We start from the raw sequence: 15277 nt of genomic DNA on the forward strand, positions 1-15277 counted from the left end.
CATACAGTCTCTTAAGAAATTTGAAAAATGCGTGCATGCCTTTGTGTATATGAGTGTGCAGAGGGCCCAGATTTCACTCGCTGCTGTGTAAAACCAGGGATGTATCATCACCTGGATAAGTCAACGCTCTTGCAAAGTGTATTTTATTGTTACCATATAACAGAGAGAATAATAATACACGTCCAAATGCTTTAGCGTTTGGAGAATTTAAGTATCATTGGTATTGTGGCATGAAAGACTTTCACAGTATTCCAGATGGGTTATATTATTAAGACTATACATGGTGTAACTATTTCTTTATTTTACCGTAACCCATATGTCTTTCTTTTGCATGCTCATTTGCAAATTGAAATAGTGTAGAAGATAGAACCACTTCCAACAAAATTAATTAACGAAGTTCTACTGCCAACTTTGTGCTGTATTTCCTCCAAAACACATTACCTGCCATTTCACCTGAATTAATGTGGAAAACCCGTAGTGCTCCAGGAATAATCACGCTGATTATGTATTGCTTTATGCTGTGGCAGCTATTACCGTTCTCTGGGCATCTTGTTTTTGTATCCCAGCCTCTTCACACAGTGTTGATAGAAAGTGCATAATACAGCTTTGCTCTAGTACTGAGGACTGAACCCAAAGTGTTGCACGTGCTAATCAGTGCTCTGTCACCGACCTCTACTCCAAGCCCCCCTTCGACCCCCCCCCCAGTAAACTCTGCCTAAATAGAGACGTATTTGCTAATTCACACCTATTGATAATTTTATGCAGCTGACAAATCTACTGAAGATGGCAGCCTTTTCAAACAGCTTATGCAACTCATTGGGCAGAGTTGAGGGAAAGAGCTCTGGGCCCTGGTGGCCAACACCTGAGTTGACATTCTTCTCTGCCACTTACGAGAGGTGTGACTTGAAGCAATTGATCTAACTTTATGCCTCAGCTTCTCAGTATAAAGGGAGAATGATTTGATGCAATCCAGAACTTAACGACGCCCTCAAAACGGTCGACGGTGCACGCAGGTGCTAGGATTAAAGGCCTTTGTAAATTCCTTCTCCCATAAGCACCCACAAAAGCACAGCCAGAAAGACTTGATGTCCCTAGACGGCTACACATTGTCCTTGCAGGTGGCACTTCACCTGCTAGACAGCAGAAGAAAATAATAGACTCGAGGTGTGTAGATTAATTAAATCGTGGATAAATTAAAGTCACGAAGTTTGAGAACATTCATTATTGTTGGATATGGTTATCACGTAGAGGTCTCTCTATAGAACCAACTATTATGTACACAGTTGTTAAAAATATTGTCCAGGGACATAGCATGCCTTAAACAGTTTCAGATCTCTTAAAGTCTCCCTTTGCTTAACAGTGAATGCAGGGCTCCACTCCCTTGCTAAGTAAAACTTAGCCGTTGTACTTCGGGTATGCTTCCCTCTCCTCTTCCCTAAGGACCAGTCCATTTACTGCTAAACTTGTATCTTAAATCAGAATAAATCTATTTTATTCTCACACTCAACAAATTTTCTTTTTACAAAAAGATAAGTGGAACCGAGGGATTGGGAAGATAATTCAGTGGGTAAGAGTGCTCATTTAACACTCATGAGGATATGGCTTCAAATCTTTAACATCTACAGAAAACGCTGAGCACTACTGTGCACATGCCTGTACCCCAGCATCTTTGGGGGTCAGAACCTTGACGATCACTAGGTTTCACTTTGATAGTCTGCCTCAAGACAAGAAGCAGGGAGGAACAGAGAATACCCAATATTCTCCTCTGGTCTCTACATGCCCAAGAGTGTGCACATGCGTACACACACGCATGCACAAACCGCACACCAATACACATTTACTATACATATATACACACAAGAAAAATTTTAAATAAGCAAAAATTGAATTACATACAAATCAAAGGTGATGTATCTTCCATGAACACAGCAAATAAATATCACCAATTATTACTTTCCTTTGATGAGTCATGATCCACTTTATGCAAAACCTCTCACCTAGCAACCTAGACTGTTGTGCAACTTGAAAAATGCGCAGTAGAGCTCTTTGAGTTTCAGAGAGAGATTTTGCTCTCGCAGTACACCCAGCACCACCATCTGCATGTGTGTGACCTGCGCACTGCATACACAGCGCAGCCAAGGGTAGGTAGACTCAGCCACCCAGCTCATGCTGCATTTACAGAGCCTGGAGGCTGGCATGTGACTCCGTCCCTCCCAAAGAAAGCCTTCTAACACACAACTTCCACAACCCTCACCGGGCCAATGGAATCCTGAATACAGAGCATGGCAATTTCTCATTGCCCATTTTGAGAAATACCTTGTCTAATGAATCTCTCCCTTTTATTAATTGCTATGATTTTATGCCAGGACATGAAGCCAGAGTCTCCAACCTGCTAAATGCATGGTATTTTTACTAGCATGCTTTAAAGTGATGCCCACAGCTTGTTTCATCCCCATGCCCTGATGTGAGTCTGTGAGTGGCCATTTAATAGCCATCATCTCAGTGACATTTCTAATAAAATCAATGCCCAGGGCAAATCTAGACCACCTCAGTCGTTATAAAACTGTCTGCATGCGGGACAAAGCTATTGTTGGTTTTCAGGGTTTAGTGTCTCTTACTCTCTAGTGGTCTCCTCTCTCCTTCTCCTTGCCCAGCAACATCACTTTGCTCTATAGTGTTTGTGCTTCTCCAGAACATCCCACATTCTGAATTGGTCGAATTACTACCTGAGAAGTTAAATGTTTGTCCTACCTTCTGTAGCAGAGTTGGTTCAATTTTTATAAAAGTCTATTTTAAATGGTGGCATCTTCCCTAGTTTGCACGATGGTTGGTCGGTTGGTGGCCCAGAGGAATTGATCTGGTGTGCAGGAGACATTGCCTGATGGTTTTTTATAACTTCTAAGGGTTGTTTCCTAGAGTTTGCCATTATAGGCTGGGAAACAGGCCCCTGAAATTTTTTGATCTGAGGATGATATGAGCAGAAGAATGTATTATCTCACTATGTTGCCGAGACTGACCCCAAACTCCTTGGCTCAACTCATCCTTCTGTCTCATACCCCCAAACTGCTGAGACTATCATTGTAAACGGTATACTCAGGTAGAAGTACTGATTTGACCACAGTATGCGGGTCAAGGTCAGGGAAGCTTATGTTCTGGTTATCCAGGAACAGGATACTAGCAACTAACACAGAAAGACGGGGCAGACTCAAGAGAAGCTGTATAAGTGAAATCTGTAGGACTGGGCTTTGGGTTTAGTTCACTGAGCCAGACACAAACACAGAGTTTTAGGCTTGTAGCTGAGTACTATGCTTAACAAAAATAGGAAAGCCAGGAATCACAGTGGTCTCACAGCAGCCGACACGGAGAGACTCGGTTTGGGAAAGTGGAATCTGAGCCGGCGATGGTCTGTTTTGGCTCAGACATCTGGTGAGCGGTTGAAGACGCAGGGCTGCAGCTTGGAGGGAGGCTGAGGATGGAAGGCAGGTAATGGCTGGAGCCTTGAGAGGGTATCTGATAGCCAGTGGCAGGAGCACGGTGAGAAGGCAAGTTTTAAGTACAAATTTCGGTGATGTGAACACTGATGGGTCTTGTCAACCCTTCCTCCCCGGGGCTTGAGCTTATTTAGATTAGTTTAGCCCAGGATATCCCCCTCCCAGGGCTCAGGGGCTTCCCTTCCATGGCTCAGGTTTCTTCTCTCAATGGGAAGAATTGCCCTCCCCGCAAGGAACAACGTGGTCTCTTACTTGTGTTCCTTTGTTTTTTTTCTGGAGCCCAGATGTAAAAACATGACTTCTTGCTACCTTTCCTTTTTCCTTAAATCTAATTTCCCGTCTTTGTGTGACTAATCTGTTCTTTAGGGAAGCCGATGGACACAGGAAGGAAGGAGATAGGACATGAGCAGGAGCCGATAGTGGGCAAAGGCAATGTATCCTCCTCCTGGCTTCCAAAAAGGGAACGTTTGTGCTCCTGAAGATGGTGGAGGAGAACCCAGGGGATGGGGTAGTCACATGGTTGGAAGTGACAAGTGAGGAAAGGGATGGCTAGAACCGGGCCAGGGCGGAGGTGAGCACGTCGGTAGGTGTGATGGTTTCCATCCAGTCCCTGGAGAGAAGCGTGATGAGAACGAAGAGTCTAACTGAGAAGCTCTGGGAGTCAACGCTCACACAAAAAGCTCCGTGGTCCTGTTGGCCATCAGCCAATGTGAGGGAGCTCCTACTTACATTGGAAGTCAATCAAGAATCATAGCCAAGACTCGAGAGTCGGACTCCGAGCCCCACCTGACCGGTGTGGGTTTTTTTTAATTTTTTTAAATCATTTTTAATTTGGGGGAGTTGTTTTTCATTCTTCTATCTACTTGGCCCTCACCCTTGCGCTGTGCTTGGTTGCTTTACATAAAACCTCTGTTGCTTCATGCGATTTGACAAATGAAGCAAAAGAAGTCAGATGACATACAAACAAGGCTTAAATCACTTGAGCAAAGATGATGTTTGGACAGAATAGTAGGAAGCATGTTGAAATAGGTGGTTATAAATTAAACCCAGGGCTTAGAGGAAAATGTACTCTACAGAATCCAGGTTTAACCGCACATACACACACAGATAGAAACAGGGATGGAGGGAGGGACTATGAAGGTAGAGAGGGTGGCAGCAGACCAACAGATGTGTGGGTGGGAAAACGAATAAGGTACAATGATATATAGGCACGTACGTGAAATGCTATATAACGAAACCCATTATTTTGTATGCTAACGAAGAACTATAAGAGATAGATGTATCTGAATCCACTTGCATTCTGCTGAACACAATGAGAGTATCACAGGAGAGTTTATTCTAGATGGAAAATAGTGGGGACTCTGTAGTAGCTGGAGCAAGCCTCTACTTCCCACAGAATCAGTATTTGGAATTCCAAATCTTTCACCGTGGAGGTCATTTTATTTAACCTTTTGAAAAGAAGGTGCAGGGGTCGGGGAGTCACCTTCAAAGTCAGGGGCATTTGCACAGTCTTAGAGCATTGAGAGGCACAGACCAATGCTGGCAGGAAAGGGGATCTTGGGATTGATTGACAAGAACAGTCATGTCCATGTCCTGATTGAGATAAGCAAGCCAAAGAAAATGGCCCTGAGTCCCGCTGTCACACAAGCCCTTGACGCCATGGAGCTACACCAGTCTTACTCTTGTAATGTTTGATTTTTTTTTTCCGAATTTTCCTCGAGTGTTAGAGCCCATTAATAGCTTCCTTACGGCAGCTGCTTGTGATTTAGGAACGATCGCGGGCGCACGGTCTGTTGTTTGGGGCCCAAACCGACATCATAAAAGACCTTGTACTTACAGTCTCACCACAGAAAAATGCCCAGGAAAGAATAACTGTAACAATTAGTTTTCAACCAAGTAGGGCTGGTTTGGATATTTTACATTTTGGGTTCTGTCCACCCCCTTCTGCTTGGCTTTCATCTTCCATGCAAAACGAAAGGTGTGAAGTCGCAAGCTGCAAACCCACTTACTGCCATAATCCCCATCCCAGGCTGTGTGGGGCTGGGTGATGCTGCAACCACAGATCTGCTGCCATGGAGCTGGCTTCTCCCATCGTCCATCCTTCCATGCCGCGGCATTGAACTCCACGAATTTCATTGTGTTTTTGTCTCACGCGTACACCCATAGCAGCTTGGCGAGAATTAATTGAGCACCTACTCTGTGCTCAGGTTGACCGAGCAGCTCTGGGGCCTGGAGTTCAGCTTTAGTTATTAAAGGAATGGGGACCGCAAGTTTGGTTTGGTTCTGGCTGGCAACCGCTCTCAATGGCCAATTATATTCAATCGATATTATCTCCAAACATTGCCGCCATCCACACGGGATGTTTCCCATGGTTCGTGTCACCGTTAGGAAGCTCTGTATGCTTGCCTTCTTTCGTTCCTCACGTATCTGAAAAACAGTGTTTGCTTTTTGTTTCCCATCAAGCGTAACATTGCAGGGTGTTGTCAATATTCACCAGCATCGGTACGCCATGCACTCATGAGTTGCTTTGTTTCAGTCAGGGAAGGGGCGCTCCTGTCCCCCATTTAATAGATGAGGGAGCCAGTGCAGCAAGACTAATTGGGCAGCCCAAGACTGCGCATGCGCCTCGCTCGGGGTTTCCGTCTACAGCTGTAACTTGAGAACCTGACAACAAAAATACTTTTATTTTATATTCTTCATCTTTAAAATAACACCTCCAGCTTACTCTTGTATTTTCCTTTGACTTTTTACTGAAACATTTTTAAAAAAAGAAATTATAAGTTACAAACTCACATATTTTATCTATGATTTTTAGGCAGTGCAATTCTATGCCAGGAAAAAAAATATTTATGTATTGCTAGCTCAAGTTATTTGTAAAGCTTAAAGTCTGTCCATCAAAATGATTTTATATTAAACTTTATAAACAGAACAATTAGAGATATCCCCCAAATTATACACATATACATACATATCCTAACAAAATTTTATACATGAATTCAAGGTTTTCATATACAAAAGAAAACAGGTTCTCATTTTATTTATGGGGAAATTGGTGCTAAGTCCATTAAACGTGTTACTCAGAAGCTGATATATAGAAATAACTACATCTGATTAGCTAGGGTTCCCAGTTCTCAAAGAAAGCACTAAGACCTCAGGTTCTCAATGTTATTTGCAGCATACTTTTCAGTAGCTTCAGAAATGTGCTAAAAATCACAAGTGTAGCCGGGCAATGGTGGCGCACGCCTTTAATCCCAGCACTCAGGAGGCAGAGGCAGGCGGATCTCTGTGAGTTGGAGGTCAGCCTGGTCTACAAGAGCTACTTTCCAGGACAGGCTCCAAAACTTCAGAGAAACTCTGACTTGAAAAACAAAAACAAACAAATAACAAAAATACCTTGCAAGTCTGTGGTTTTGGTATGTATCTCACTTTCTGAGAGACCAATTAAATGTGTGTGTGGAGACAGAAGTCTCCATCAGTACAGTTGAGGCACCATCTCAATACCACAGCCAGTCCTACACGTTTCTTTTTCATTGACCTTAGCTTTGTTTTTAGCAACAAATGTGACTTTTGATTAGTTACCTTATAGTCAATGATAGTGTACTATTATTTTGTTAAGGGTAGTATAATTGCAACAGCAAAATGCTATTTACAAAGACTCTCAAGTTAGGGCTAAAGAGATGTAGCTCAGTGGTTAAGCTCATTGGCTGCTCTTGCGAAGGATCCAGGCTCAGTCCCCAGCACCCACATGGCTGATCACAACTGTCCATAATGTGGACACCAAGCACACGTGGGATGTATACATACATGCAGGAAAACACTCATACACACAAAATAAAAATTCTTTTAACAAATCTTCATCAATGAAATGATTAGAGCCATTAACTTGTTTTGCTGCTTGTCTTTTAGTTAGCGCTAATAAGGGTTTTAAAAACCAGTTTTAGAGATCAGACAAAAATGTAATAATAAGAACGGCGGGGCTGCATTCCGGCCACCCCAGCTCCCACATGACTAGCTTATGCCCCGAAATAATTACACGGAAACTGTATTCTTTTAAACACTGCTTGGCCCACTAGTTCCAGTCTCTTATTGGCTGGCTCTCACATATTGATCTAACCCATTTCTAATAATCTGTGTAGCCCACGAGCTGCCTGGAGTGGGAGAATCATGGCGACACTTTGACTCAGCTTCTTTCTCCCAGTATTCTGTTCTGTTTACTCTGCCTACCTAATTTTATGTCCTATTAAAGGGCCAAGGCATTCTCTTTATTCAACCAATGAAATTAACACAAAACAGAAGACTCTCTCCCATCACAAAAATGAGTCCATGACCCAAAATGAACTGTAAAGGTTAGATATCAGAGAAACTCCTTGTGCTGTGGTATTTTCACATGGAAAAGCAGCCTGGCTCCTGAAGTTATAAACATGGCTCTCTGTCATAGCCCTCCTGGTTCATCAGATTGAGCCCATCTTCTCAGTGAAGAGGCCCAACTCAGAAAGAACAGGATTTCAGTCCCAGTAGAAGAAAGCATCCTCTGTCACCCCTGAGTACAGGAGGTGGGCATGTCCTGACTAGCTACCACAGCTGTGTGTAGAGGGTGACCTTGGCTTTGTTGCTGTCTTGAGCTTGGCAGGTGCAGGGCACCATGCTCTCTGCTCAGAAACATGGCTGGAAAGCAGCAGTATTTGCTGCTCAGGTTTTTGATGGAACCATGGATTGGGCATCCTACATGGGGCACTCTGGCTCTAGTCAATACGTGTGGATTTGACAATGACCATTGGTTTTCTAGAAGATTCATTTTTGCTCCCCATTCATTGTGGGGCATTTCAAACAAGCTTCGACGTCAGTTATGCCACACATAACCAAATCGCGTGCCTTTAGAGGGGCCAGCCTCTGAGATCTCACTAGGGAGTCAGACAAAACTGTGAAGAAGGGAACCTTTGAGAGGCGAGGGGAGAGGCTGGGTAAGGGTCCACAGTAAGAGCTGACTTGAAGGTCTCTGGGTTTCTAGAAGTCATTGTTACTTAACCTTAATGAAGTCAGAAATACACTACTTAGGGGACGGGGATTTAGGTCAGGTCAGTGGTCAAGCATTTTTCTAGCAATCACAAGGCCCTGGGTTCGGTCCTCAGCACTGAAAAGAAAGAGAGAAAGGAATAGGAAGGAAGGAAGGAAGGAAGGAAGGAAGGAAGGAAGGAAGGAAGGAAGGAAGGAAGGAAGGAAGGAAGGAAGGAAGAGACAGAGGGAGAAAGAAAGATACTATTTAGCTTTGTTGGAGGTAGATACCACATTTTCCTAGATTGGCCTCTTCTACCATATCCTTTAACCATGTCGTAGAACAGTGATAAACTTTAAGTAGACTTTCAACAAATGCATGTTCAAAATATAGCTTGTTAAAATGCTACTTTAATAAAAGCTGGATTCACCACTGCCTCGCTTCAACTTTGGTAGTGAGTTCCCCTGGTTCCTCTTTCCCTTAGCTCTACAAAACAAATACTCAACCTTTACAACATTAGTATCTGTGTTTTTAAAATATATATAAATATCCTTAGCTTTGGTGTTTCTCATTTCCTCACTGCTTTATTTACTGAAAATAGGTACGTTAAACATTCACTGAAAATGCTAAAATATAATTCTCCTAGCTTCCCCATAATCATAGAAAAAGTTATCTGGAGGATAAAGAGAAATGGATTTTATGAAGGTAATTGCATTATCTGAGCCCTCCCTCCTGCAACTTTCTCTGCCTTTTATCATCTTTTTTCCGCATTTAGAACCTACAACCTTAGGGCTGGTGTTTGTGGCCGTGGGATGTGCAGTGGGGGCCATTTCAGAAATCGCATGCTGAGAGCAGGCACCAGACAAATGGGCAATTCTGAGAATCGAGTTCCATGTCTCTGTTCCATGGTCTTGGTATTTAAAGTCATGCAGAATGAATTAAAATCCTGGACAGCTCATTTCGAAGAGGCCCCACATAGGAAAGATCTGAGTTGCATTTTTGGCCTCTCCAAAAGGATTATCATAATTCTTCATTGCATTGGGGGGGGGAGGGAGATTAAATGTAACAACAACTCACAGTTCCTTGTTGATGAGGAAATATGCAAAATACGAGCCACGATTCTGTTGCTGTCGCTTTCAGGATAACCTCACAGATCTCAGCAGAAAGGCGTGTTACCTACACAACCCAGATAGCCACATGGTATAGAAAATCAGTTCCAGTGAATTTGAATGCAAATATGAAACAGACAATGATAAAGCTGTTGCGTTAGAATAAGCAGACGGATCTCTTTGTGATGCGGGAATGCAAAGTGGAACACAAAGATAACAGTGAAGAAAGCAGGGCTGCAGTGCCATCCCTCTGTGGCTGACACTTATTAGAAGGTGACATTTTGTTGGAGCAGGAGTCCCGTGTTCCTACCAGTAGTTATAGAGCCCCTTCTGATAGATGTAGCATGATTAACAAAAACTCAGAGAGAGAGAGAGAGAGAGAGAGAGAGAGAGAGAGAGAGAGAGAGAGAGAGAGAGAGAGAGAGAGATTGGGGTTCAACCTGAAGACCAAAAAAGCAAAGCAGCCAGCCACTGGCTCTTTCCTCTACCTCAGTCTGAAAATGGCGATCCTGCCTCCAGGAATCTCAGAATGAGACTGTGTCTGGGAGCTGTCTCCTCCCATCTTATATTCCTCTCTCATGCTGGGATTAAAGGCCTGCACCACTATCGCCCGGTTTCTATGGCAAATTAGTGTGGTTACTGGGATTAATGGTGTGTGTCACTGCTAGCCTGGTCTGTAAGGCTGATCAGTGGGGCTGTTTTACACTCTGATCTTCAGGCAAGCCTTATTTGTTAAAATACAAATGAAATATCACTATAGATAGACCCCCTAGCCTATTTCCTGTCCAGGCTTGTTCATGTTCTGGCCCCACTATAAATGGAGTTAGTGGAGATAATTATGAGACAGACATTCTCATTCCTTGGGCTGTGTTAAACCACAAAACATGACTTCATTATCAAGAATTAGAATAGACAGCATAATTGATGCCTCTAGAAAAAGTATTTCTTACTAGAAGAATAAGCAGGCTCTCACCAAGAAGAAAGTCCTTTGAGAAAACATTATGTACACATGTGGTCACCTGATTTATGAGAAAGGTAACACGGTACCACAACGGGGAAAAGGTGCCATTTGCTGTTAACAGTGTTCAGTTAACTTGATAACCACCTGGGGACGAAAACCATCCTGACTTCACCTCCCGTAAAACCAGTTCTCAGTGAAGTCACACTCAAATATGAAAGATGCAATAATAAACCTTTTCACTTGTAGAATAAACAGACGGACTTCCTCAGGCTGTGCAATAGCTACAGATTTCTTTAGTTGACTACAAGCATAACAATAAAGGAAAAAATGGTATATTGACTTTTATTAAAATTAGCAATATCTGTTCATTGAAGATACCCCAATAGGGACTGGAGATGTAGCTCAGTAATGGAGCATTTGCATAGATTCCCAAGGCCCTGAGTTCAAGTACCAGTACTACCACCTTCTAAACAAAGAACATCTCAATAGAATGTAAAATCAGAACATAGCATGCAAATATATATTTCTAGTAAACACAGATAGCAAAAAATTCAGAATATGTAAAGATTTCTAAATCTCTATATATGCATATACATGGCATATAATATATAATACATTCTAACAGATCGGTAGAATAATTTAGTGAAGCAAAGGCAAAAGCTGATAATTTTTATGAGAAGAATGTAAAATATTGAATAGGTATATTAAAAGAGTGCTCAGTTTATCACTAGGGAACTATAAAATAAAGTTAAATTATTATACCCTACAATAACAAGTAAGATGAAAAGGAGAAATTTTCAAGCATTGGAGATGATCTGGAACATAGGAAAACACTAGGGAGTGTCTCCCGAAGTAAAAGTGAACGTACTTTCTAACCTTCCTTAGATACACACTCAACAGAATCGCACACTGGTGTCTCACCGAAACCCTGACATTAGGGTATCCCTAGCAGCAATTTACAATAGCCAAGACTCTAGCAACTCCTAGAATCAAATTACTGTCCGCAGCAGGATGGACAAATAAGTCATATATAGAATTTTACAAAGCAGTAAGAACAAGTCTACGGCTACACACACAATTATAGATGACCTTCACAGGTTTTGAACAAAACAGTCCAGGCACATGCTGTATGGTTTCCTTTAGGTACAGAATGAAGGCAGCTGGATTCTACTAGCAGAACCAAAAGAGGCTATTGGTGTAGGCTGTTGGCAAAGGCAGGTCAGAGCAGGCGTTCCTGCCTTGCCAGTGTAGCTTGGGTATACTGAGCATGTCACAGCTTCTTTGGCACACTTGATCCATATGATGTATATGTATTACATGCATGCACACCTACTCTTTTCTTTTTCTAAGTATATTACAATTATAATTTAGAAACCAAATTTGAGAAACCTGTTGACAACTACGGCTCTCTCTGCATTTCACATAAATCTTTCAATTGACCAGGTAAATTTACTCAAGTTCTTTTAAAGCTAATATTTTCTTTTTTCTTTTTTCTCCCCAGGGCCCCCCTGGTCCAAAAGGCGATAAGGTGAGAAAATGTATTAATGAAATTAATTTACTGGAAATCGATATTGGCATGATCTATGGTGTGTGTCTAGACCTTTTTTTTTATTAAGCATCATGTATGGATTGTAGATAAAACTGCCATCTCGTTTTGCTGTTCTGCAGGGAGAACAAGGCGATCAGGGGCCTCGGGTAAGTGATGCACTTGTTGTCCGGGGTGGGAAATGATTTTCCAGCTCACAGCATCCTAACTATCCTTCCTCTTTGTGTAGTGCATGACTTAGTCACAGCTGAAAAACTCGACAAACCACCCATAAGCAAGAAGTATCTTACTAATGAATATGTGGATCTTGTGCATTATCATAGCTCGATTGCAAATACAACATTCTACAGTTAATGAGCCTCCTGGAGCCATCAACAGCCACCTTTCCTGCGACTGTTGGGGTCTTCAGATGTGCACACATTGGTTTGCAGCATAAAGGCCATGTGGTGTTCTCTTGAATTTGGCATCTCCCTCTGATGAAACTTCTCGTGCTATTGCATAACTGCGTTCTAGCATAGATAAAAAATATTATTGCATTTTACGTATTTATTCTCCCTTGTAAGTTTGAACAGCGCTTGTCTGGATTCCTTGTTTGTCCAGATTTGTAAGGCAGATAAAAGGTGTAACACAATTTAGCACTGTGGGCGGAGGGCCGTTTCTTCTCCGCTCAAATGTGGCCCCTTGGACCATCATAACCAATGGCAAATGCTTTGTTGTTGCCTTGGTAGTGCCAAGTCCTTGGGTTCACATCTGTGCCTCATTACTCGAATGTTCAGACATACTGTTCCAATGATGTAGTGGCTCTGTTCAGACATACCTCTCAGTTTTCTCATGTCACTACGCACAAAAGCGAGTATTTGGTTGAAGAGAGAATATTTTTTTTTTCACAGTGGAAACATACATTTAAAATATTCAGGTTGAAAACAGAAACTATGGAGGTGTCTCTGTAAAATATACTGCGTTTGGTTAATTATTGAATTTATGAATACTGCAGAGCATATTTTTTTTTTCAAAATACACAGTTGATGCCGATGGGAAAGGTTTGTGCCTTCATTTTACCTCATGCTCTGTAAAGCTGGGTAAAGGTGCTTGGATTTGCTTTCCTTCCTATTCTTCAGCTGCTTCGAGCTGAAACAGTGATGCCTCCCAGCAGGCAGGTCTTTCAGGACAGTTATCCTGTTGATATCTGCCTCCAAGCTAAAACCTCATCAGTGGTCCATCACTGAGCGTCACGGTACCTACTGTCATGGGTGGGAATGGAATGGAACCCGTAGCCTTTAATGATGAGATGAGAGCCCCTTGATCTGTGGGTGGTGATATTTCACGCGGCTGGTCTCCCTGCATTGAGTGTCACGTCTTTCTACACCCACTATCAGAATCCCTCCGCTTGGCCTCTCCAGGTCCGAGGGAAAGTCCCCATTCTGAGAAGTGTTCCTTTGGCAGGGGAAGTGCAGGGGCGGTTCACAGCCTAGCTGTCATCAGTCAGGGCTCCGTCTTCTTTCCCAGAAAGGTGTGTTGGCTTTCATCGTTACTAAAAGTGATGATTGATTAGAAAGCGAGGCCAAATTTCCAAGGTGAAACCTGACACCACCTGAAATCCACGTGGTTTCGCGTTGCATTACAAACAGAGTCTTGGACTAGGAGCCGAGAAAGTTTGGCCAAAGTTCACGAACTACTTTGACAAACCCAGACAGCCTTTCGTACAGACTTCAGCCAGTTTTCACACTGGCTGGAGCCAAGTTTCACACAATTCAGGCGCCATTTAGCGTTTTGGGTGGAAAATGGCAAGAATGGGTCTTGTTTTCTCGCAGCATCCTAAGTGGCGCATGCGAAGACAATGGGAACCCATGCTTAGCTCATCTTCTCTGAAGATCAAACAGGTCATTTAAAGAGTTCTAGAATTGTGTACACAGCCCATTGTAGTCATATCTGATGAGCTTACTAATCAGGAAATATATCATATAAAAAGGAGCAAAGGAAGAACCCCTACTCTCATAGAAAAGTAAATCAAAACTGGAGAAGTCTTCAATTGTAATGAAAATTGATTGTCGTGTCTTGTGTCTAGGCATAGTATTCCAGCTGATGTTTATTGGAGAATCACTTATTTACTCAGCTACACACTATGTTGGGCTCAAACTCATGATGACTATAGTTTTATTTTGTTTAAATACTACAGATGTCTATATTTGCCCATTTCGTTTTATCCCAGATACAGATTCCTATCTTGTTCCATTTGTTTCAGATGATTTATTTCTTTGCATAATTTCCACGCTGACCCTCCACTATGATTTGTATTCTTTATCGGGGTAGCTTTACATGACGGTAGCCACAGTGTTTTTTCTGAAATATGAAATCCCACCTGGCTCTGTTTCTCCAAATAGCAAAGCAGTATAGTAAGCCACCAAGGTGTGGATGGAAGCAGGAGGGATAAGAACATAGAGAAGCTAAGAGGGCAACACTGCTCTTGAAGTCTTGAGCACACATCAAGGCACATAGACCAAGCATTGCTGTGTCCACAGCACTCTGCTTGATGCGATGGAAACCATGAATGGATCCACTTCTTTCTCCCTGCCCCCACCCGTGCCACCAAATTCGAGCTACTGCTATCTCACACAGTCTTCCAATTCATCTTGTTTCCACTCTTGGCCCTGATGCATTTTCTGCCAAACAGCCAGAGAGATTGTTTTCCTTTGTAAATCAGGTCATGGTAGTCTTGGCATAAGGCTTTGGAGTTAAGTGCACGCTGCTGTGTTGGCTCCTTTGGACCCTTAAGGTTGCCCTTTGCCACCTCGTCTCACCCTGTTCTTTTTTGCCCACCAACTTCAGGCCACAACTTTCTGTGTGTTCCCAGACCTCTGCACCGCCCTCACACACCGCTCAATGACGTTTTCAGTTACCCTTTCTTCTGAGTGTCTTGTCCTCAGCTCCTATTGACTGAGATCGCATCACAGACGTCACAGTCAAAGGAAAATGTCCCTCACTTCCCATTCAGAGCTTGATCCTTACTTACTTGCTTGATGGCTATAAAGTTTGTCCTTTTCCCCCTACAGCACAGAAGGAAGACTTGGTCTGTCATAGAATAGTAAGGACTTGATACATCTTTGCTAGGTTTTGCCACCTCCAAGAAGTGTAGGCTCTCTTACACTTAGTCTTAGGTCCCACTAAGAACACTGTGGT

General features: G+C 42.7%; 1 protein-coding gene and 1 long non-coding RNA gene across 3 annotated transcripts in view; one reads left to right on the forward strand and one right to left on the reverse strand.

Annotated features, from left to right (window-relative positions):
• Window positions 1-15277, forward strand: part of Col25a1 (collagen type XXV alpha 1 chain) — a 373530-nt gene that overhangs the window by 215463 nt on the left and 142790 nt on the right. For both annotated transcript variants that reach the window (XM_050126611.1, XM_050125851.1), the window contains exons 6-7: window positions 12056-12082; window positions 12223-12249. In XM_050126611.1, the coding sequence (XP_049982568.1) occupies window positions 12056-12082; window positions 12223-12249 (54 nt within the window). The remainder of the gene's footprint in view (window positions 1-12055; window positions 12083-12222; window positions 12250-15277) is intronic.
• Window positions 1-15277, reverse strand: part of LOC126492734 (uncharacterized) — a 220962-nt gene that overhangs the window by 27054 nt on the left and 178631 nt on the right. The gene's annotated exons all lie outside the window — the stretch shown is intronic.

Source organism: Alexandromys fortis, unplaced genomic scaffold, assembly GCF_014885135.2.
Source record: "Alexandromys fortis isolate MF-2015 unplaced genomic scaffold, M_Fortis_MF-2015_v1.1 scaffold_19, whole genome shotgun sequence".
In the NCBI taxonomy this organism is placed as follows: Eukaryota; Metazoa; Chordata; class Mammalia; order Rodentia; family Cricetidae; genus Alexandromys; species Alexandromys fortis.